The sequence below is a fragment of the Heteronotia binoei genome, chromosome 2 (genome assembly GCF_032191835.1).
Source record: "Heteronotia binoei isolate CCM8104 ecotype False Entrance Well chromosome 2, APGP_CSIRO_Hbin_v1, whole genome shotgun sequence".
NCBI classification, from domain to species: Eukaryota; Metazoa; Chordata; class Lepidosauria; order Squamata; family Gekkonidae; genus Heteronotia; species Heteronotia binoei.
This window is the reverse complement of record NC_083224.1, coordinates 111,367,186-111,391,992: the sequence shown is the minus strand read 5'-3', so window position 1 is coordinate 111,391,992 and position 24,807 is coordinate 111,367,186. Positions and strand designations below refer to the sequence as shown.

Genomic DNA, 24,807 nt, shown 5'->3' with positions numbered 1-24,807 from the left:
ATGCATGGGATGGAGAAAGTAGAGAAGTACTTTTCTCCCTTTCTCACAATACAAGAACTCGTGGGCATTCGATGAAATTGCTGAGCAGACAGGTTAAAACGGATACAAGGAAGTACTTCTTCACCCAAAGGGTGATTAACATGTGGAATTCACTGCCACAGGAGGTGGTGGCGGCCACAAGCATAGCCACCTTCAAGGGAGGTGGGCCATTGGCCTGATCCAACATGGCTTCTCTTATGTTCTTATTCTTAGTGATTTGTCTTTTGGACTCTGATGTACTGATTTCAGTGCCTCTGCAACCCTCGCAGATCAGTGTATGGGAGTCTAGGGAAATCAATATGAAAAATCAACATTATTATTTTTATGCATAGAGAACTGTCAATGCATATGATGTACGACGTTTTTAAAGGGAAAAAGTAGGTCCCTTCCTCAAGGATTTTAAATCCAAAATTGTGGGAGGTTAACCTGACAAACCAGCCACTCAGTATTTTTGGTATGGTGGTGCCATAAGCATAAAAAAATTGTAAGACAGTCTCTTTGGAAGTCCACTGCAAATCAGTTTCTAGTTTTCAAATGATTACAAGGCTAATTATTATTTGTACTTTGTTCATGTGGAGTATGAAGGGTTTCAAGCCACCTTTGCTCTTAACAAGAGTACATGTTAAAAATTTAGTTTATGTCCACATTAGCTTGCTATGTACATCACAGAAGCCCACTGTGTACACCACAGAAGCACACTGTGTGGTTTTTGAAGTGGCTACTTTGCTTACAGCTAGAAGGAAACTGGTACAGTGTATAGTTCTGTGCAACTTGTGAGGTTGCCATGACCACTTTTGAAGTCAAGCTAGAACAGAGCAAGATAATTTCTGATCCTTAAATTATTACCATATTGTGCTTTCCTTTTGCCTGTGTTCGGTATTAATAACTGTTGAATGACTTTAAAGTTTAGCCACCAAGTTTTGAATGAATACTTAACATTGCCAGGCTTCCATATCAGTATTTTTAGGAGCAAAAAACAAACAAAAAAAATCACATCTTAGGGGTCAGTCTAAAGGGGTTGAAATCTCCTTGGTACCAACACCAGTTTTTTGGTAATTTTGTGCAGGAATCCCTTGCAGTGGTGATGGTTGTTCCACATTTATAGTTGGCATAAGGGTGTTGATGTTTGTCTCACTACTGTAATAGAACTGAAAAAAGTGTGGTACTCATTTAGGAGCCAATGGCTGCAATCCTAAGAACACTGCCTAGGACTAAGCCCCATTTAAAAAATAGGACATTTCTAAGTAAAGTTGCTTAGATAGAGCCCAGTGTCTCCTAGAATTAGGATAGTGGCAAAGGGAATCTTTTAGATACTAGTTTTAGCAGCAGGTTTGGAAGGACTGTGTTGGATATTTAATGTATAGGTACTCTTTATGCATATTTAAATAGTTTTTGTAGATGTCAGAATGCAGCTAGTGAATATTTCTTGCACTCATTTAGTAATGCTACTTATGAAATTTTTACTGTGAGACTACATATGATAGCAGAATATATTGAATTCTCTGATAGTTGACAATGAACCCTGGACAGTGAAAGTGAATCCTGAACCCAAAAGTGAAAGTTAATAATAAAAAGCAGGCAAGCTATGCAAGAGCATTAATGACATCTTTAAATGTTGTTCATTCTCCTTTAGTTTAGGTATTGTACAAAATAATTGGTAAGGAGTTGTCCATGTTAAAATTCCTACTGAATTCCTAACCCCACCCCTCCCAAAAAAATCCAGAGAAAACTTTTCTGTCATTTTACTTTATATTTAGGGAATATATAGTACATATTGTTAGCCCTCAGATGTATTGTTGAGGCCATTTCTTAGTTTTTGTCTGTATACTTATACCTTGCATGGTATTTCATTTTCAGAAAGCAGTTAACCCCATCTCAGAAAATGAGACCAAGACCAATGCTCCCTCTTAAGTTGTGGAGGCTTGTGAGCAAAAATTCTACTTCATGAGCTACCGGCATTAAAGTTGTGAGTGAGCAATTTGGCTACTGCATAAATTGCTCTGGGGCCATCCTTTTTGAACTAAGACAAAAAAGTATGAGCTGGAGGCTAAAATACTGTGAACTAGCTTACACTAACTCAGCTTAAAGGGAACACTGACCAAGACCCAAATTAATAGCTAAGTTTTTCAGGCATTGGGACAAGATTCAAGTCTGGTAGCACCTAGAAGACTGACAAGATTTCCAGGGTATAAGCTTTCAAGAGTCATCATACCCTTTGTCAGATATTTAAGGTGCTGCTGGATTTGAATTTTGCTCTTCTATTGTAGAACAGCTTGGCTACACCCTGAAACTAGGGTGATGAATGGTGTGAATTCCAGATATTTTTTAAAAACAGCCTCTCATGGAATATTTTGAAATCATAGCATGCAAAAGCATAACAGTTTGTAGTTATTTATTGCCTTCTCATTTTTAGACCTTAATTGTCATTTGTAAGTTTTTAGTTTTATTGTGCAAGCATGAGTGCTTGCAATGTCGAGATTATTTATGTTGAACCAAGAAATGTATGTTTAGGCTGTGTGTGTGTGTGGACATGTACATGTACATACATGGTATTTATTTTATCAGATTTATATCCTGCCCTCCCCTAATGGGCTCAGGGTGGCTAACAACAGTTAAAAATCACATAGAATCCTAGAAACAATATACAATAAAATCAGCTCTACAAATTTTAACCATAAAATCCCTCTGTATTTAGGGAGCAATTCTAGACAGAAGCAGATTTCATGTTAGTGAGACTTATTCCTAGGAAAGTACCTTTGGGATTACAGCCTTACGGAGTTTTTTTTTGCTGTTCACTGACAGCATAAGTTCAGCACACATAATGCTTGACCCATGCCAATTTCTCTCCCCAACTACTGTTTGAAAGATAGAGTGTTTGTACTCAGCTATGTATTTCCCCCCCCCCTCCCCTGAACCTAGAATTAGTGGGAGCAGGGGGGAGTTAGCTCAGAGGATACTTGGAACCCAGTTCCTCCTCCCCTTGCATGTCTGTCCCCCTCCTGCATATTCTTCATGTGTCTGATTGTGACTGGGAATTTTCTTTGTGTGAAAGACAAACCCTGCCCTTATTCTCCCTCCATGAGGCTCTTGCACATATGCATTCCATTTGTCTACTATAGAGAATGGGCGATACTCATTGTGTAGCTGAAAATTATTATACCAGTGGGCCTTTGTGGTATATAAACTGTAACAGCAGCTTACATATCACCTTGAAAAGTGTGCTCAAACTGGAAGTGGAAGGAAAGGGAAGAAAAATGTGTTGGGATCTGCTCAAAAGTTCTTTTAAGAACATAAGAAGAGCCCTGATGGATCAGACCAATGTTCCATCTAGTCCAGCATCCCTTCAATGGCCAACCAGTTCCTTTGGACAGCCAACAACGTGGCATAGAGGCCAAGGCCTCCCCCTGATGTTGCCTCCTGGCTCTGGAATTCAGAGGATTAGTGCCTCTGAATGTGGACATTCCCCTCAGTCACCATGGCTAGTAGCCATTGATACTTATCCTCCGTGAATCTAATTCCCTTTTAAATCTGTTTATTCCTGTGGCCATCACTATATTCTCTGGCAGCAGATTCCACATTTTAATCACTCTAGAGTATTTCCTTTTGTCCTGAAACTACCACCCATCAGTTTCATACTATGCCTTCAAGTTCTAGTGTTTGGGAGAGGGAGAGAATTTTCTCTTTATCAACTCTCTCCACCCCATTCGTAATTTTATAAACCTCTATAATGTCCCCCCTTCGTTGTTATTTTTCTAAACTGAGCCATTCCTCATAGGAAAGGCGCTACAACCCCCGAATAATTATGGTTGCCCTCTGTACTTTCCCCAGCTCTCTGATGTGGTTTTGGAGGTATGCTGACCAGAACTGTACACAGAATAAAGTTAGAGTCCAGTGGCACCTTTAAGACCAACCAAGTTTTATTAAAGGAATGAGGTTTTGTGTGCACACACACTTCTTCAGATACAATGAAATATAGTCAGAATTGAAAAGCAAATTAGCATATAACATGATGTAGATATTTTGAGACAAACCAGGAACAGCAAGCCAAGTGTACAGGATCAACAGCTGTATGGATCCAATTAAGGGAGAAACAATGTTTGAAGCAATAAATATGTCAAAATAGAAGATAGATGTGTAAGAGAATCTTTTCTAATTGTGAGAAAGTTAACTGAGATTCCTTTATGATGCCCCATCCATCTCCCCTCAAGTGTAACGGTAACAAACAGCATTTTTTTATTTTAGTTGGGGTGGGGTACAATATATTTCAAGTTTTTTTGTATTACATTACAATCACTATATGTTCTAAATACTATACCATTATGTTGTTCTTTAGAGGTGCTTTGTCAGAAAAATTATATTCCTATATATTGCATTGCATTTACAAACAGTATTCAATTATATTATTCAAAGAGAAGGGGGCGGAGAGAAGAATGCATTAAAAATACAGAGGATGTATAGTTCTTGGTGAAAATGTGTAACGTATGTTGAGATAAGAACCCAATATAATAATAACTTTTTTTTTTAAGTCCTGGGGAGGAGTTTGTTCCAAGTGTTGTAATAACTTTAATTCAGCAATTTCCTTCTCCGTTCCTGAAGTTCCTTTACAATAAAACAACTACTTCGAGGTCACCCTATTAAAGTTCTGGGAGGTTAAAGTGTTCTCCTACAGGTTTCTCAGTCTTGTGATTCCTGGTGTCAGATTTGTATCCATTTATCCTTTGGTGTAGGGTTTGTCCTGTTTGCATTATCTAGAAAACTGAAGGGCATTGTTGACATTTAATGGCATATATAATGTTAGAAAATGAGCAAGTGAATGAGCCTGAAATGGAGTAGTTGGTGTTGTTAGGTCCAGTGATTGTGTTGTCTGAGTGATTGTGGCAGCAAACTTGGCATCTGGATTTATTGCAAGTTCTGGTATCAGTGTTCATGTTCAAATGAGATGTTGCATTATTGTGGGTGAGGAGTTGTTTGAGATTGGTGGGTTATCTGTGTGCAAGAAAAGGTTTGCCCCCCAATAATTGTGAAAGAGAGCTGTCATTGTCCAGTAGAGGTTGTAAATCGTTGGTGATGCATTTAAATGTTTTGAGTTGAGAGTTGTATGAGACCACTAGTGGTGTTCTGTTATTGTCTTTTTAAAGGCCTGTATTGTAGCAGGGTTTATCTGGGTACCATTCTAGCTTTGTTAATCTGTTTCCTAACTTCATCATGAAGATAATGTTCCAAAAAGGTTTGCTGTAGATCCCTCAGGTGGGAATCTTTGCCTGTAGGACTGAAGCCAATGCGGCTGCAGTGTAGAGCTTGGCTGTATACAACGGACTGTTTAGTATGTTTAGGATGGTGGCTAGAGGAATGTAGGTCCATTTGTCAGTCATTAGGTTTCCAGTATAAGGTGATGTCTATGTGTCCATTGTGTATTTTTACAATAGTGTCCAGAAAATTTATTTCTTGCATAGATTGGTCAGGTTGATGGTAGGGTGAAAGTCATTGAATGCCTTGTGAAATATGTCCAGGGCTTATTTACCATGTGTCCAGATAAAAAGTCATCAGTGTAATGTAGGTATAGGAGCAGTATGGGTGGGTGGGAGGTTAGGAAACATTGCTTCAAATCAGCCATAAAGATGCTGGCATATTGTAGGGCCATGTGGGTGCCCATAGCTATACTGTTGATCTGGAGGAACAATTTGTGGGCAGATCTGAAGTGGTTGTGTGAGAACAAAATGACATTGTTTGGTGGCAAAGTTAGCTGTGATGTTGTCAGAAATCATATTCCTCATGGCTTGTAATCCATTGTGATGAGAGATGTTGGTATACAGAGATTCCACATCCGTGGTGGCTAAAATAGTATTCTCTGCAAGGTCATTCAAAGATTGTATTTTCCTCAGAAAGTCTGTGGTGTCATGCACATAGGTGGGAGCATTGATGGCATAGGGTCTTAGAACAGTGTCCATAAATCCAGATACCCCCACAGTAATAGTGCCTAAGCCTGAGACAATATAGCATCCTGGGTTGCCAGGTTTGTGTGTTTTGGATAGAAGATAAAAGATACCTGGTGAAGTAAGTCAGTAATTTAGTTTTATGTAACATTGATTTGTACAGTAATGATATTAAACACTTCCCAGTGTGAACATTTCTGTAAAATGAAGGTATGGCTGCTAAGAGCAGGTTTATCTGAAAATGTAGGCAAGAGAACAGGAGTCTCGTACCCTTTAACACTCCTTCAGAAGTATGAATGCGCGCTCATACAAGTTGGTTTGAGACAGCATTTTTTCTTTTCCCTGCTCTATGGAATGGGTTACTGTAAACAAATAAATAGAAGCAAAAATAAAAACAAAGGCAATTTGATATCAGTACATTCGGAGGATCTGAAAGTCTGTATGGCTTTGAAAACATGAATGGTTGTAGATAATATTTTTTAAAGTTCGAAGCCCAAAGGAGTCATTGGGTGATAGATGATGCTATCTCATAAACACCACGCACTTAACCACTACACCAAACTGGCTCTCTAGATGCAGCTAGATCTGGAATCACAGCACAGAAGTGCTGTGTGAACTGGTAGAATCAGCAAGGTTTTCTGCTTAGCCCATTCTGAGATGGAGCAGAGGTCCATCAGTGGCTATTAGCCACAAGGTATAGATGGAACTCTGTCTGGGGCAAGTGATTCTCTGTATTTTTGGTGCTTGGGGGAGGGGGCACAGTGGAAGGGCTTCTAGTGTCCTGGCCCCACTGGTGGATCTCCTGATGGCACCTTGTTTTTTATGACAGAGTGTTGGACTGGATAGACCATTGACCCGACCCAACATGGCTTCTCTTATGTTCTGCTATGTTCTTAAAGAGAGAGAAACCCCACTTGTTTCTGGGCATCTGGCCAAGGTTAGATTTACACATGATCCTGTAAAGCAGTACATGTGCTTAAGCAGGGGTCTGTGTTAGTAACTGGAATATGAGCTGCTAGCTTAGTGCTTCCATCACCATTGGGCTGCCTCTTCATGAGTTTGCCATCTGTGCTGCTCTCATCAGGTGGTGGGATAACATGAGTAACTGCATGGATATGGCCCTATAAGGTAGGCGTCTGACTGCCCTGAGCTCTGGTATACTGGCAATATCATTGGGACTGATCCTTCAGGGCAAGGTCCTTCACCAGATGCCTCAGAATCCAGGTGTTCTGGGTCTGGAAGAGATTCAGAAGAGTCAGTAGGAAGCCAGATTGGTGTAGTGGTTAAGTGTGGGGACTCTTATCTGGGAGATCCGGATTTGATTCCCCGCTCCTCCACTTGCACCTGCTGAGATGACCTTGGGTCAGCCATATCTCTCACAGGAGTTGTCCTTGAAAGGGCAGAGCTCTCTCTTAGCCCCAGCTACCTCACAGGATGTTTGTTGTCGGGGAGGAAGGTAAAGGAGATTGTGACCACTCTGAGACTCTGAGATTTAGAGTATAGGGCAGGATATAAATCCAATGTTGTCATCCTCTTCCTCCTCTTTTTCTTACTCCCTGAGTTTTTTGATCATCCTCAAGGCTAGCCCCTGGGTTGTCTTGGTCATTTTTATATGACAAATCCATTCCTGGGTCTGACCACGGGGGAGGAGTCCAGACACCATCTCCTCCCCCAAGGCTTCCTTCTGGTGCAGTGTATGGAACAGATTTGGCTCAGTGGTGGCAGTGGAAGTGATAAACAACGTCTGGGGCATGGGCAGAAGTTGCGGGTTCTAAAGGTTACAGCTTGGGAAGCATATCTTGAGAGCCAGTGTCAGACTATGACCTGGAACAGCTGGTTTCAAATCTCTACTGCACCATGGAAACTCACCAGCTTACTTTGAACCAATCACAGTTTGTCAGTCTAACCTCAGAGGGTCTCTGTTAATGATAGGACATTTTGAAGGTCATTATTTCATAGGGTCACCATAAGTCAGATAGGGCTTGATGGCACATAAAACACACAAAAATACATAAGTAAAATGGGGGGACTGTATACAGTGCTGTAAGCTTCGAAGAAAGGTGGGATGCATATCTAATAAATACAAATAAAACTATGGTTCACAAAGCTGATGCATACATGAGGTTAAGCGCCATTTCAAATTTGATCTGTGTTCTTTGTTTGTATTGTGCCAGCAATTTGGTTACAATTACAACATGATGTAAGTTTCTCTCTCAAACACCACTGTGTCATCCACACATGGATTTTATGTTTTGAAGGAAGAGGCAAGAGACATCATGTGCTGTACATCTTTAGAATTATCCCATATTACTTTGTATCTTGATGATGGGAGCTTTGACTCTTGAAAGTTAATATCTTGAAAATCTTGTTCTCTAAGGATTTTTGCTACTGGATTTTTGTTTGTGATTAGTGAGTTAGTGATAGGATTTCTAGCTGATCTACTGGAGACCAACATGGCTGTCCTCTAAAACCAATACTTTATCTCAGGGGTGGGGAATCTTTTTTCTGCCAAGGGCCATATGGATATTTATAACATCATTTGTGGGCCATAAAAAATTATCAACTTAAAAAACAGTGCTCCGGAAAAGGGAGAATGATTCAGGCCAGCAAAATTAATGCAAATTATTGTTTTTCTATTTGAAGTCATGTGGGGAGAGCCTAATCTGGCCTGCACACATACACACACACCCGGCCTGCCGCCTTAGGCAAATGCATAGGTCCAGAGCTTTTTTGTAGAAAAAGCCCAGCAGGAACTCAGTAGCATATTAGAGCACATCCCCTAATATTATGATATTAGGTCACACACTCATTAGCGTATTAGGCCACATCATCTGGGATAATCAAGTGCAAACTGAACTGTGACAGTAACTTTTCCAGGCCCTGCAACAATTCTTGCCGGTCAACCAGGCCCCAGGGAGGCTGCCGCACAGTACATCTGGGCCCTGTGATCCCTGCCTGGCCCTGGGGAGACTGCTGCACAGCGCGGCTGGGCCCCACGATCCTTGCTGGCCAGCCAGGCCCGAGGGAGGCTGCCACATGGCTCGGTTTGGTCCAGCAATCCCTGAGGGCCGCATCAAGTGACCTCGAGGGCCGTATACCCCCGCTTTATCTAATGCTTTTGCAAATATAATGCTCTATACTCTAATTACTTATGCAATTCCATTTTAAAACCTTTTTATTGTCTTAACAGTAGTAGATATACGTGCTTTCAATGTTCTGTGAAGTTAAGTCTTACTCTTTAGAATTACATTTAATCAAAACCAGTTTAAGTTCTGTTCTGTTTTGTTTTTAAGGTAGAGATCTTGGCTTCACCTTTGTGGTTTTTGGAGTAGTTTTTTGGGAGCAGTTGTTAAGTAGGGTTTGATCAAGAAGGCAAGAGCAACTACGCAGTACTTTAACTGGAGAGCCAATTTGGTGTAGTGGTCAAGTACGCAGACTTATCTTTGATTCCACACTCCTTCACATACACCTGCTGATGTAACCTTGAGGCAGCCACAAGTTTTCACAGAGCTGTTCCTCTCGAGCAGTTTCTGTTAGAGCTCTCTCAGCTCCACCTACCTCACAGGGTGTCTGTTGTGGGGAGGGGAAGGGAAAGGAGATTGTATGCCAGGCCCCAGGGAGGCTGCCACATGGCATACCCTATGGAGACTCCTTTGAGTAGTGAAGAGTGGGATATACATCCAATCTCCTCTCTTCTTCCTCCTTTGCAAGTTTGTACTTGATTCATCTTAGACGAATAATTGATTTTTCATACATAATATGTAGTTTATGAGCTGCGTATCTTAGATTTGGTGAGACTGAAAACCATCTTGAGCCTCTCTAAGAGGATAAAACCTTTATATGGATATTATAGCCTGAATGTACACAAGTTCCGTGATGCATTAAAGTTTATTGCGTTTCAAGGTGTAAAGTGAAAATGAAACTTTCACAATTTATAAGTTTGCTGAAGATACAAGCACTGAACATGGTGTAGTTTGTCAGTGACTTCACAGCACCATGTGCTGTTGTTTTCCCAGTCTCTGACCACCTGCCCCATGCTCCCAGCTGGGAACCATATCCCAGTTTGGTGTAATGGTTAAGTGTGCGAACTGGGAAAACTGGGTTTGATTTCCCACTCCTCCACCTGCTAGTATGACCTTGAGTCAGTTCTAACTCTCTGAGCTGTTCCTCTCAAGAGCAATTCTCCAAGAGTTGATTCCACAACTTATTGATTCCACATCATTGATTATTGATTCCACGTTGTTCAACTAGTCCCCTAAACTGTTACTTAAAACAATAACTGGAGCCATTTTACAAGTTAGGATTTAGTACACATTTCTGTGAATATTGAATATGGCAACCAGGATTGTTTGTGGCTGGAAATCAATGGACTGGTCAAGGCATTAGCCAGATTCCGCGTTTCTGCTATGCCACATTTTACACCAGGATTACGATATGTTATATATAATTTTCCAAAAGTGAAATATCAAAACAGTGCTAGTAAACATCTGCAGGCTCAAGCATTAGGCCTTCTCACAGATAGCGGCTCAAATCCCCTGATATTGCATACAGCAGCAGCCTACTAACAATTATTCTTTTGCCAGGCAAACAGTTTGAGCTAGAAATGAAAGGAAATATTCCAGTCATAACATAGAGATAATTTTGTAGGCTACTGAGTAGATGATCTATATGATGAACCCATGGGGCCCTTCAGGAGAATTCAAAATATCACATAGTCATTTGTCTGAACATTTAATGCTGCTCAAATATACTGCCCAAATGCTGTCTGTGAGAAGGAATCAGGTGTTTTACAATGGTCATAGACACACAGAAGAACAAAAGCTGTAGCAGTAAATAGCACCAGGAGCTGCCAGTGGGAAAGAGCAACACAGTGAAGAACAAAAGTTAGGGTTAATTCTGGCCTTAGGGAGAGGTTAAAGAAAGGGGTTGGGGGGGGAGTGTCATTAGAGTGATTTGAGATGTAAAAGCAAAAAACATGCCTATGAAGAAGCAAAGGTTAGAATTTAAACCTTTCATATCACTGAGCAGCTTCCTTAACCATATAGCCAAAGGTGCAGGTAGGAGAAGGGCATATGATGGGGTTTTTATAGCATCCTAGAGGATCAACCACAATATGCTGCCCTCCTTGTAGTTCTGTTGGGTGCTCGTACCTAGATTCCTGAAGTGGGCAGATTCTGAGAAGACAACTATTAGTAGTATGCTCTTCCAATATTTGGGAGTTTTTTTGCAACTTTTTTATTTATTTCATATAAACAAAATATAAGCATATAAATCATTTAAATAACGAGATAAATAACAAAAGAAACAGCAATAGTTAAGTAGAAAAAATGAATAACAATACAAGAACTATAAAATAATAACAAGAATTGACAACAGAAGCTTAATATAATACAAAATCAAGATATTTGGTAGGTACTGAAGTAAGAACAGAAGAATTTTCATTAATATAGGAAAGGAAATCAAACCATTTTTCAACAAATGTGTGGGTCATTAAAGGATTCTTAGCTTGCAAAATGTGAGTTAAGAGCTTATCTTGTATCAGCAAACCCCAAATCTTATCAAACTAGCGATGTAAAGATCAAATCTTACTGGTTTTCCAACGCTGAACCAGTGTTATCTGTGCTGCCAGAAATAATAAGGAAAACAACTCCAGTTTACAGTTAGAACATGATTTGTTACGCCAGAAATTAAGGAAAACAACTTCTGATGTAAATGGAATTTCAAACCCAATCTATTCAGCAATTTCTACAATAGACTTCCAAACTATGTTAACTTTGGGGCAGTCCCACCAACAATGTCTGAAGGTTCCAGTGTACCCACATTCTTTCCAACAGATCGGGATAGCAAGTAATAACAGAACAACCTATGTGGGGTGTAATACCAACGTGACCAAACTTTAAAGTTCTGTAATCCAAAATACTAGACCTAGACTTAAAAAGGGAACTATTCCACAATTGTTTCTATTGTTCATCTGTTAATGCCACTTTACAATCTTTTTGCCGTTGGTTCTGCTGAGTAGAGGTTTGTGACCAAAATGTATGGTTTAATAAACGGTAAATAATGGAAATTGCCCCCTTACCTGTAGGGATGTCAGATTTTAAAAGAGAGTCAAATGGATTAAAAGTTCTATTAAAATAAGTAGTTGGTATAATATTATATAAAGTGTCATAGAGTTGAAAGTACTGCATCCAAGGAATAGTAATTTTTTTATTTTGCTTCTAACTGGGCCTTAGAAGTCAGCATTCCATTAAAGGTAATATCCAGCAGGCAAAAAAAAAATTCTCCATATTTTAAAGTCAGAAAGAGATTTATCTGGCGGAAACCAGGTTTGTCCCCAAAAGGACATAAAAGCAGAGATAGCAGGGGATTATACAGCTCTATACTTGTCCCAGAGAGCAAATATATGTGCTAAAAACTGATTTTGCGGCACCAATTTGATCTTTCCAATTTTTCATTCCAGATTGCTTCATGAAGGAGGGATTTGGTAAGAAAACTTTCTCAATGCTGAGCCATGTGCTGTTACAGTTGGGAAAGGCATATAGAATGATATATTTTAATTGAGAAGCCAAGTAGTATTTATCAAGAAGAGGAACTCCCAAACCAAGTTCTATGGGCTGTGACAAGAAAGAAAAGGAGATATGAGGCTTTTTATTATTTCATTAAAAAGTATTGAAGCAGACTTGCCATTTTTGTAAATCTTTCTTAGATGAAGGCAGGCCTCTGATTCAGCGGGAGCTCACAGGAGCTCAGCTCCTGAACCTTTCTGACAGTTCCGTCTCCTCCTTCCCACCTTGTCCATTGAATAGTAGGTGCAGCTGCATAACAATCCCTGGGTGAGCTCCACCACCTTTTTTCCTACAAAACAACCCCTGTCTGAAGGTATTGGTAAATTTTGAAAAAGATACAAAAATTTGGGCAAAATAAAATATTTGAGCAAATCAGTTTTTTCAAATAATGAAAAATTACACCTGGAACACTCCAACAAGGAAGTTTTGACTGACTGAAAGAGAGAGGAATAATTGGCAACAAATAATTTTTTTAAGTGAAGAGAAATGTTTATACCTAAATAACACCAGGAATTCTCCACCCATTTATATGGAAATAGTTCCAGGATTTGTTGTTTCAGGAGCAGAGTAGTGACCATTGAATATATTTTGGATTTCTAAAAATTGATAGTAAATCTGGAATGTACACTAAATTGATCTATCACAGTTTTTAATTTAGTGAATGAAACCAAAGGATTACTGAGATAAAAAACGGTATAAAAACCAGTTTTATGGGCTACTTTGTTTAAAAGTATACCCTCTATTTCTTGCAGTATTTGCTGTTAGGCCAGGGTATTATGTAAAGTACATTCTCTGTTTTTGTGTCAAGTTTCCTTTCCCCAGAGTTCTCATAATGAATTATTCATTCTGAGTTTTTCTGATTTTAGGACTGAGTGACGTATGTTGCCACATGCTGTGATATCTGAGACGTGTGTTTCCTGTCCACAGTTTATATATTGAATGGCTGTAAAGTTCCTTTAGACCCTATCTTCCTGTGTGACCTGATGTAAATCTACTGTACTGGCATATTTAGCATAATGGAACAGAGTGATCCTATCTTTGACTTGCAGATGAAATTTAGTGCAGTTCTGTGAGTGATGATCAAGTAAATGTTTTAATTATTACTGTGACACTTCTCCATGTGATGTTTTTGTCTCAGCAGACAATCAGCCAGATTCCCTGCTCAAACAGAGGATTCAGCTCTATCAAACTGTAGCAAAATTACATTTCAAGTGGTTTCAAGTGATAGGTGAAGCAGGTCTTCTCAATAATGGAAGAGGGCAAAAGCTCAAAAAGTGGAAATCATGAATCAAGAAAATCTGCCCATGTTGTCTGTGAGGAAAGTAAAACTGCCCAACTTGCAATCAATCAGAATTATAAACATAACAAAAATGACAAATCTATAAAAGAAGCCGTGAAAAATTCTTTAAGTGGAAACAGTAATAAAAAGAATAAGCAAAATGAAGTTTGTACTGAAAAGTCAGGGGGAAACAAATCATGTAAGACAAATAGTTGTATTGCTGGATGCAAAGACTTGGGGTTAGACCCTCAGGATCAAAGACATGGCAAAACAAAAAGATTATCAAATTTACCAGCAGCAAAAGAAAACCTGAAACCTGAGTCACGTGATCAGCATACAGAAGAAAATTCCCTGAGCTCTTATCTTTCAGGGAATGGCGCCAGCACTGAAACATCAGAAAATGCAGAAAGAGAAGCTTCTGAATTGCAAAATCCTTCAGGAGATGATGCATCCAAAATTCTTATGAATTGGCCTAGTGACTTAGGAAAGAGTGGTTTGGATCAGAAACTAAAGGTGCACAAGTCTGATGACTCCTGTGAGTACTTCATTCAGTTTTTTAAATGAAAAAAGTCTGAACTATCCTCATTTATGTTAGCTAAAGCATAGTAATAAAAACTAATTTTTATTATTTTAAACTAATAGCAAGACTATTAAGAATACGTATCTATTTCTCTGTGTATCAGTGCAGAAGATTTTATGACCCTAACATAGAATATTCTCTTGAGGCAAATTTTGTTCCTATTGTTTTAAGTATCCATTCCATTAAAGCAGTGCTTCTTTTTAAAATGTGGACTAATTCAAAAGGGATGTTTCCATCTGCACTCTGAAGTGGAACAATCCATTCTTCACACCTGATTAATTGCTGTAGTACTTACGGTCAGTGGGAAGATTGTTGGACTTGGAACTCAGAGGCCTGGACTGAAGAAAATCTGCTTAAACAAGCAATGTCTGAGTAGCTGAGACATCATCATCTGCAAACCTAAATTTTTATCTTTAAAATTAAAACAAAAAAAATTGTCATAAATTTGTTGTAAGTATATTTCAGAAAAGGAGTGTGCCGTTTATGCACACATTTCATGAGTAGTTGATAATGAAATGCATAAACAAAATTATAGACTTTAATAATATTTATAGATAGTGTTTCCTAAATGCTTAGTGCTTCATAAATATTATTACAGTAATCCTGAACTACCATCCCTCATTTAATGCTGAACTGCCATCCCTCATTTAATGCTTTGTGCTTCATAAATATTATTACAGTAATCCTGAACTACCATCCCTCATTTAATGGTAACTGGAACGCTGTATATTATTTTATTTCTGAGCTTTGTTTTACTTATTTATGAATTTATCTTATCTTATATTGAATTTATTTTGCATCTTCATATCCTTTGCTATGTTTAAATTAGTCTAGAAAAAATGTTTATAATCTTCATTCCCTTCATCCCACTAGGTAAAATGAAGAATACTGATTCTGTGAAAGAAACTAATTCTGAGGGTGATTATTTAGAAAGTGTCACAGTAATTGATGAATCTACACTGATGGCCGAACAGCAGCTAGGTTTGAAGCAAGCTGAAGAACGACTGGAAAGGGATTATATCATCCGCTTAGAAAAAGTCAGTAATGACTTCCTTGGTTTTGGTCTTGAATACTTCTGGCACAATTAATTCTAAAGAAGAGCTAAACTGTTACTGGACTTCAATTAAGTTGTTTATTAGAACAAACAGAATTGGCAAGGGCTTGTAAGGGTATTTTATTTCCCCCTGTATCCCCTTCCCCACATTGTTTCTTCTTTCTCTTCCCCTGGCAGCTCCATATCCTGTCCCCTTTCCCTGCTTGCTTCTCCCCTTCCCACTCACCCTTTCTTTTATCTGCCCCACCCACTCTTCAGTGTTATCTTATTTATTTACTTCATTTATTTATCACCTTCCTCTTCATTGGGGAGCCAAAGCAGTTTACCTAATTTTTTTTTATCTTCCATGTTTTCCTCATACAATCTTGTGAAGTAGATTAGTCTGAGAGAGAGTAACTGGGTTAAAGTCACCCAGGAAGCTTTTGTCAGAGTGGGGATTTGAACCTGGGTCTCCCAGGTTTCAGTCTGATACTCTAACTATTATACCACCCTAGCTCTCTGATTTCCTTCCTTCCCTCCCCCTCAGTAACCTGTTGGCTCTTAGGCTTTGAATTACAGAAGATCTTTTAACTTTAGTGCAAAAGAAAAAAATTCCGTGGGAAATCAACCGGACGAGATCTAAATATCATTTAACTACTTTTATTTCAACTATGCAACAATGAAGATTTTAGAGCAACTAGGTTCATTCCTTCATTTCAACTTTCTATTACAGATTCTTCAGCTCAAGAGGATAAATTCTTTAAAACATCACAAAAGCTCCAGAAAACAACGGGATTCTAAAAGTCAGATTCTCCACTGTTCCTCTTAACTCAAGAGTATAAATTCCCACCAAATTCTTATTAAATTCGAACACACCTTACCTCAACTGACTCTTTCCACCTCAGTGCCAGTTTGGTGTAGTGGTTAAGTGTGTGGTCTCCTATCTGGGAGAACTGGGTTTGATTCCCCGCTCCTCCACCTGCTGGAATGGCCTTGGGTCAGCCATAGCTCTCTTAGGAGTTGTCCTTGAAAGAGCTGCTATGAGAGTCCTCTCAGTCCCACCTACCTCACAGGGTGTCTATTGTGGGGGAGGAAGATAAAGGAGATTGTGAGCCACTCTGAGTGGAGGCAGAATATGAATCCAATATCATCTTCTCAATGCTAACTATCTATAGTACTAGATTATAAATTATGGCAATCTCATCAGTTTCTAAGAGTAATATGATAATAAAATTAATTGGCAGATTCTCATTCAGTTGGTGCAGTATAGTAAGAACTCTTTGCATGGTCATTTTGACATTAAGGGAAAACATGTAAAATTACTTGTGGATTCCTCTTAACTTTGGGTGGGTCATGTCATCTGTTTTGATTTTCCCTGTCACCCCTTAAAATACTGGGAATTCAACCGCTAAATGAATTCTAAGTCACTTTCCTTAAGGTTCATCCAGAACATTAGGAAGTTTCCTAACTACAATCACATGGCATCTTAGATGACACGACTGGGGATGTTGGATTTTGAACCTGGTCCAAATATGAGGCTGGTCCCCCTGTCCAAATAGTCACTGTCAGACATAGTCCTCCTTCTTGAGAACAAGCTTTAATGAGAGCTGTCTCCCCAAAATGTCCTTTAGGGTCCCTTGACTGATAACATGAAGAATATATGCTTACTGCAGACCAGATATATGTCTCTCTAGGTAGGATGAACACATAGCAAGAGAATTTAAATACTTAGGAAGAAGTGGTATGTGACTTTTGACACTCCAGGGTATGCGTAAGGAAATAAATTAACCCACATGCTACTACCTTTTGTAACTACATGTAACTATTTTTTGGACTCATTTGACTGTTTAAAACCCCCCAGCAAGCTTCCTTATTTTTTTTGGTTCCCTAACTTGCCTTGACTTGCTTTAAAGTACTTTAATCATTAAATCATGAGGCCAGTATTAATACAAGTGAAATTTGCTTTTGGAAGGCTGAACGCTTCATATTTTTCTTTAAATTCATAATCAAATATTCCATGTTTCACCCATGGTCTGTCTCCCTCCTCCTAAACCTGCTGTATTTAAACTTCAGCTACTTTGATCTTTGATCTTTTTTAGTGTCAACAATATCCCTGGGATCCTTGCCCAGAGTCACTACAAACAGAACAGATTTTGGCCAGGTCACATGCAGAGCAAAGGCTGAGACAAAAGCCCCAAAATTGATAGAAACCATGTCAGCATTTTCAAATGAACAGAAAAAGTCCTTTACTAGGCCTGAGACCTAAATTTTAGTTCTGTTGGTTTCTGGTTTCCTAATAGTCCTGTTACATTCACCAGGCTTGCTGGAATCCATAGATCTAACACCCTGATCTGGGGCTTGTAGAAAGATCTGCCTTTGCTAATGGCTGCAATCTCTAGATTTAACTATCCACAGATAGAGGTCATGTTGAGAATTAGCTATGTATTAGCTAGAATTGTAGTGACAAAAGAACCAGATAAGAATGAATGGGGCTTTTAGTGAGCAGGAATATTTCAGTAATATTTAATATATGGTCAAACACTTCATGTTACTTCATGACATGGTAAGTAGGGGAAATTCTCAATCTATAATGTTCTGCTGTGCATGTACTTACTATTATTTTCTTTAAGTCATCAGGGAAAAAAGACATATTAAGTCACTGCTAAATTTTAAATGTGTTTTTCCCCCCACAGAGATCTCCTGAGTACTCTAATTGTCAGTACCTATGCAAGCTCTGCTTAGTTCACATTGAAAATATCCAGGGAGCTCACAAACATATTAAAGAAAAACGCCATAAAAAGAATATCATGGTAAGTGTCTTAGAATAAGACTTGGAGTTTTTTTAAAATCAGAAACACGTTTTTGAGTACCTGATCCAACTTGTAAAATTATCATGGTTTGTTTATGCCCTCCATCTTATGTATCCGTGGTACTCAGGGCAGCTTAGAAAACAAATACATTTTTAAATTGCGTTGGGCAGGCATCCTTCAGGAACTTTCTACATATAACTGGAGTTCTAGGCTCTGTGATTCCTGAGTCATGTTCATAAGGCACACTGCTGTTGCTTTTAAATCTGAGGAGGGAAATTGATCTGTGTGTCATTGGTATATCAGTATCTAATTGCAGATCTCTGTGAATGGGTTGCAAGACTGAATCTTTCAGTGCGTCTACAGGATAGTTTTTTAGACAGAGCAAAAGTAATGCAAAACCATCTTCTAGTATTGTTTTGTAAGATGATTGGAGTCTTCAAAGCCATGCCAGGATTCTCAAACATCTTTAATGCCTATCATGAGAGGATCCATTGCCACTTAATGTTGATTCCATGAACTTCCCTACCCTGAAAAGTCATTTCTTCATGTATTTACTTGAACAGTTCTATGTTGGTTTTCTCCCAAAAGGTCCCAAAGCAACTTACAGAAAATTCCAAAATACAATTACCATAAATTCAAACAGTACAGCTTAGACAAACAAAACTAACTGATAAAACAGACGTCCTGGTCTTGTCCTGATCTGTGAGACATTGATCAGGAACTTGTGCCTCGGGTCACTCCCAAGCTAAGTACTTGCAAACAGAGAACCAAAGCCAAGATGTTATTCAGCTGCTTCCACACGTAGCACCATTGCAATTTTGATTGTTTTATTGTTTTAATATTGCTTATTGTTTATTGTGTATTTTTTTTTTGTTAGCCGGCTTGAGTCTGCATAGAATGGGTGGGATATAAATATAACGTAAATAAATAAATAAAATGTTGACTTCTAAATACATGATAAAATAAATAAAGATAAGCTTAGATGCATTTAAAAACACAAGAATAATACTTAAATTTATCACTCATAATGTTCCTCAGGAAAAGCAAGAAGAGAATGAACTGCGTGCTCTTCCTCCGCCTTCACCTGCACAAGTAACTGCCTTGAGTTTTACATTGATGGAGGCAGCAAAGGAACAAGGCATATCTGATAACGATTTCCAAATCCGCCAAAAAATTGTATATGAGATGGAGAAGATAATTCAGCAGTCCTTACCAGGTAACACTAGATTCATCAGTGTTCTTTGAGGCAAGTCATTTTTTATCCTGTCCTCTCCCCAGTATATTATTGGGCTTTTCATCCAGTGTGACTTGTGTGTGTTCAACTATGCCCAAAATGCAGTTTTGGAAGGCTATGAGATGGGGCTGTGAGATTTTAGCTCAGTATCTAGAGTTGTGTTTCACACAACTCCAATGATCCAGTTTTATGTTTAAACATTTGCTGAACTATAATAATTCAGGAATGTGAATTCCAGTCTGATCTTCCACACTTTCACAACTGTGCCTGAGTGATTTGCTTCTGAAGATACTAAAACATATTTTCCCTTCAATAATATGTGCTTAAAAATAAAGGAAGGAAGTACTTTGTTGATCTTGAGAAACAAGCATAGTCTGATTCTTTTGCTGCTTGAATTCCCTTCCAGTTCAGGGCTTCAACTGACAGGAATCTGGGATGTATTTTACGTTGTTTCATTACATAATAATACATGAAAGTTGTTTGCAGCATTTGGGTGAAAACATTTTGTTCATGGAAAAGCAGTTGTTAGTGGATAAAATCTTTGTCATTCTAATTTATTGTATATTGTGTTCCTTGTCTCTTGTCATGACACTGACAAATAGTGATATTTAAGAGTTCTGGTAGGGAAAACACAAATGGACTAGAATGATAAAATTTATTTGGCAAATGTGGAATGTTATCATGGTCTGTTATTAATACCTCTCTGAGGGTGTGGCAAGTAAGGATCAAAATGAATTGGCTATTGATAGGTAATTGTTGCTTGAAGGGCGGTGAAAAGGCACGGCAAGTGATGTGAAATATGTCTGCTGTGTTGCGAAAAGCTGGCCTTGCTTCATTGCTTGGAAAGTCCCAAAGGACCCCAGGAAATGAGACTGTGGTTAGCTAGCTAGCAAACTGATGTTACGAAAGGCAGCTTGCTGAAACATGACTATATGTAATGTGCTCCGGGAGATGATTCCTGGAGAATCCCAAAGATGTTGTTTACTGAACCGGAAAGCTGCGGTTTGGCTTGTCTTACGACAGCAAATAATGCTGCCATGTAATGCCATGTATGGAAAGTACCGAAAAGGATCAATTGCGTCCCGCTTGCGTCTTGACATGTTTCCAGTTTGCTTGATTCTGCTGATGTGTAATTTTAAGCAGTATAAAACCTTGTGTTCTTTCTGTAATTGGGATCAGGCCCACAGTTTTTGGCATGAGCCACATGGGCCTGATCCATGCGCATGTTATTTCAATAAAGAAAAAAGCTGTTTTCCTGATCCTGCCTCAGGCCTCATCTATCACTGAACCCACCATCAGTTGCCTACTGCAGGGGGTTTTCCTGCTATAAGGGCTACTTTATTAATACCTTTCCGAGGGCTACTTTATATGGAACAAATATTTTTCATGGATTTTTACTTCCAAGTAGGAATTTGAAAGTTCTTTATCCTGTGTTTTTGAAGGTATGTTGGTGTCCTGTAGTGGGTACTCACAGTTAAATGGACAATTGTGCATTCATCATACGTGACTAAACCTAGGGTGCATGTGTGGCAAAATTGCTTCAAGTTCATGAATATGACTAAAATGCATTTTCTTGGAAGTAATCTCAAGAACACACAGTGGTCCTATATCAAAAGCTATCACCATCCTACGTGGTAATTGTATGACAAAGAACAAAGTAGAATAGGTCTTTTACACTTGCCAGTTGTATATCAGAAATGGGCTGCAGTGCTGGAGAATCATTTCTATATAGTTATATATTGTTCACTAACACATTGTTCACATCTTAATTTCTGCTTTTTTAAACCTTAAAATACTTTTTAACTGGAAGGTAAAATAATGCATTTTGATATATTCCAAAATTAGAACTTGCTTCCTAGTACATTGACTTTTAAGTCTGCAGACATATTAGTTTTGAAAAAGGTAATGAAAGCTGCATGTCAACTTACAGAATTTGTTCTTTATTTTCAGAGTGCTCATTGAGGATGTATGGCTCTTGTCTAACTAGATTTGCTTTTAAGACCAGTGATGTTAATATTGATATAAAATTTCCCTCCAAGGTAAGTTTAAAAAAAGTGATATAAATTAATTACAGTTTTTGTTTTTGTTTTAATCTGGTGTCTCTAACTAGAAGTGTTAATAAGGTACAAAAAAGAAAAGCTGACCAGCTGTGAAATTTAACTTTATCTTTAGTTTCTAAGATTTGGGGGTAAATATTCAAAACTCCATCTTAACTCCAGTACAGTCTGCTGAATCATAACATTTAATATCTGGAACACCAGTTCTTCTTTTTAAAAGAATTTTCATTGCATGTAGTTGGAATATGGGACAAAGCTTTCTCATGACCTATTATACTATTTCCAGGACTTAGGTCCTGTCAAACCAGTCATGTACTGGGATTTCCTGTTTAAGAGTTAATTCTCAGGAGTCCAGTTTGGATTGGAAATGTGGGGAGAGGTAACTTAAGCCTCCTTGCACCATTTTTCCAATCTGAAATGTCTCTGGATAGTCACAGCATTTCTAGTTGAAAACCAGTGTTGGGTGGAGGACATTTAAGCGCCCTCCCCTTGTCCATAGTATCAATCCCAATCAGGTCCCATGTACCTGAGTATTAAATTTCAACAAAGAGTTCTGAATGTGTGTCTGCTTGGACAAGACCTAGACAGACAGGAACACTGTAATGTATGATTAGGTCCTGTTAATGGGACCAAAAGAAAAAAGAAGAAAAGAAAAGGAGGTTGCATAATTACTTGAAGGTAAACTCTAGTGAAAATTGAAACTAATTAGGGTTTTATATTGAGTAAACATCCTTTTGGTTGAGTTGTTAATTCAGTGTGTATAAATAACAGTGGTGAGGGACAAATATGATCCCAAGAAAGCAGTTGGAACAGAACTTGTAGATTTGCCAAGTCCAGAAAAGGTTTTTGTGGAACAAAGAAACTGGATGACGGAACATCTGAGTGACAATTTGTCTAATTATTATAGGCTCTGTCCACTTGTTCTGAATGACTCTAGCCATGTCTCGTTTTGATATGGCCGTGCACTTAAGAAGTCATACGTTAGCTTTCTTTGTATTAGATCATTAATCTCTTGGCAACAGGTATACCTCAGTTTTTATTTTCGTATACCACACAAGTAATACTGTTCAAGAATCTTTGCTTCCATCTTTGTATTACAACATACTTATTTACACTTTTAACATTGACTGACTTGAAATAATGTGATAATACCATCTGGTGATTTTACATAGGTTGTTAAAGGAGATCAGTTATTTGAGCCCCATATTTCTTACCAAAGGTAGACAGGTTTCACAAGGAAAGGATCCCCTTCGAAAAAGTAGCTGATAATAAGTTTAGGCTCCATATTTATAGGTTTTCAGAATCATCTTCTAACAATAGCTAGGGCTCATGTTGTTAGGTGACTAATTTATTGTAAATGTATACACCATATAAAGTTATCTGTGCTTATGCGTCTTCTAAAATATATATAAAAACCAGTATTCGTTCATTCTCACCACTTTTAATCATAACCAAGAATATCAAAATATCCCTTCTGTATTTAATTGAACATTTCTGAGATGCTTCTCCCACCTGGGCCTAGCACATATTATTCATTGATGCGAGTTAGACTGTTTCTAAAGGCCAGATCATCCTGTTATTCCTTTATTCTAAGGCTGTTGTAGTCTGGGTTTCTGGACTCACTATTTGGCATATTTAGCTGAGAGGTCAGCCCTCATTCTGTCCAGCAAAAGAGTCCTCTGTGGTCTTTAGTCAACTGCTCCCCTATATTTCTGGCTATATCCATGATGCAATGCTTATATGTTGTTTTTATGCCCCTTCTTTGTTTTCAGTGGCTTGTTTTAATATTAATAATTCTTACATTGTTTTTATTATTTTGTTGTATTCTGAACTATCTCAGCTAGGGGGGTGCATTTGGTTTAACCCAAAGGGAAAAAATACCAAATAAATACTCATGAAGTATTTTCTAAGCTGAATGTAAATTTGAGAAGCTATTTGGCTGCTGAATAGAAGACTCCAAATAAAAGCCAAAATTATCAGCTTTTATTCAGGTTCAAACAGAAAAATCAAATAGCAGCCTTGGAGAATGACTGCTGGCCATTTAAACCTAACAGCTGACTGGCAGCAGTCAGGCTGTTAGGTTTAAATGGCCAGAAGCAGCCAGCATTTCAGCCTAACAATGTGGTTAGTCATTGCTGCTGTCAGAGTGAAATTAATATGCTTCTCTGATCTGTCATCCCTTCCCTGAGTGTCCCGCCATGGTGGAGTTTCCAGAGGAGGGAAGGGGAGGCATGTGAACTTGGCTTCCTGATCTGTCATCCCTCTCCTGGGCACTCTGCTGTGGTAGAGTGCCCAGGGAAGGGGAGGTATGTGAACATGCATCCCCAATCGGTCATTCCTTCTGATCAACATGTCTTCCCTCCAATGCTCCCTCTAACCTGAGGAATCTTATGAGCAAAATTTCTAATTTATGATCTACTGGCATTAAAGTTGTGAGTGAGCAATTTGGATTCTGCATAAATTAGATTGCTCTGGGGCCATCCTTCCTAAGACAAAAATGTGTGAGCCAGAGACTAAAAAACTGTGAACTAGCTCACACACAGCTTAGAGGGAAGACTGTTCCCCTCTCTGTCTTGCCTTCCCTGGGCACCCCAGCACAGCAGAGCCCCTGAGGAAAGGAAGGTGAAGCATGTTGCCTCCTCTTCCACAGGTGAGTTTCATTCCCTGTCAGCTGTTAGGTTTAAATGGCCTAAACCTAATGACTGATCAGCTGGGATGGTCCTCATAGGGTATAAAAGAGCTGCATATATTCGTTATCCCGAATACTTACCTTGAATACTAGCACAATACCATTACTGGCATTTGGGGATGTTCAGAAATACCGAATATTTTTAGATCCAAAACTCCCAAATCCAATTTCAACCCAAATTTTTTTTCTTGCACACCCTTAATCTCAACCAGGTTATTGGAGAGGCATTTTGTAAAATCTGTAAATCAGGTGTGTCAAACTTGTGGCTCGTGGGCCAAACCAGCCCACATAGTGCTTCAATCAGGCCCATGGGGCTTTCTTCTCTCCCCCTCCTGTCCTCACCCTTTGTAGCTCTGAGGCTGCTGAGTTCCCGTCTACTCCTTCCTTCTTTTTGCAGAGGCTAAAGCAGAAAACAAAGCTGCAAAGAAAATGTGGAATGGATTTTCATTCAGGCTTCTGGGCAGAGCAGACATGAATGGAAAATCCACTCCACATTTTCCTTGCAACTTTGTCTTTGTGTTTTAATGGAGAGGAACTCAGTTTTACTTCCCAGTGTTCCTATGGCCAGCTGAAGCTTCCTGGAGTTG

General features: G+C 38.8%; 1 protein-coding gene across 2 annotated transcripts in view; it reads left to right on the top strand.

The window, feature by feature from the left end:
- Positions 1–24,807, top strand: part of TUT4 (terminal uridylyl transferase 4) — a 92,335-nt gene that overhangs the window by 925 nt on the left and 66,603 nt on the right. Inside the window, exons 2-6 of one of the 2 annotated variants that reach the window (XM_060231814.1) lie at positions 13,677–14,352; positions 15,271–15,434; positions 18,124–18,240; positions 19,279–19,456; positions 21,425–21,513. In XM_060231814.1, coding sequence (XP_060087797.1) covers positions 13,788–14,352; positions 15,271–15,434; positions 18,124–18,240; positions 19,279–19,456; positions 21,425–21,513 — 1,113 coding nt within the window. In that variant the 5' untranslated portion in view covers positions 13,677–13,787. The remainder of the gene's footprint in view (positions 1–13,676; positions 14,353–15,270; positions 15,435–18,123; positions 18,241–19,278; positions 19,457–21,424; positions 21,514–24,807) is intronic. The other variant, XM_060231813.1, reaches the window with a different exon arrangement.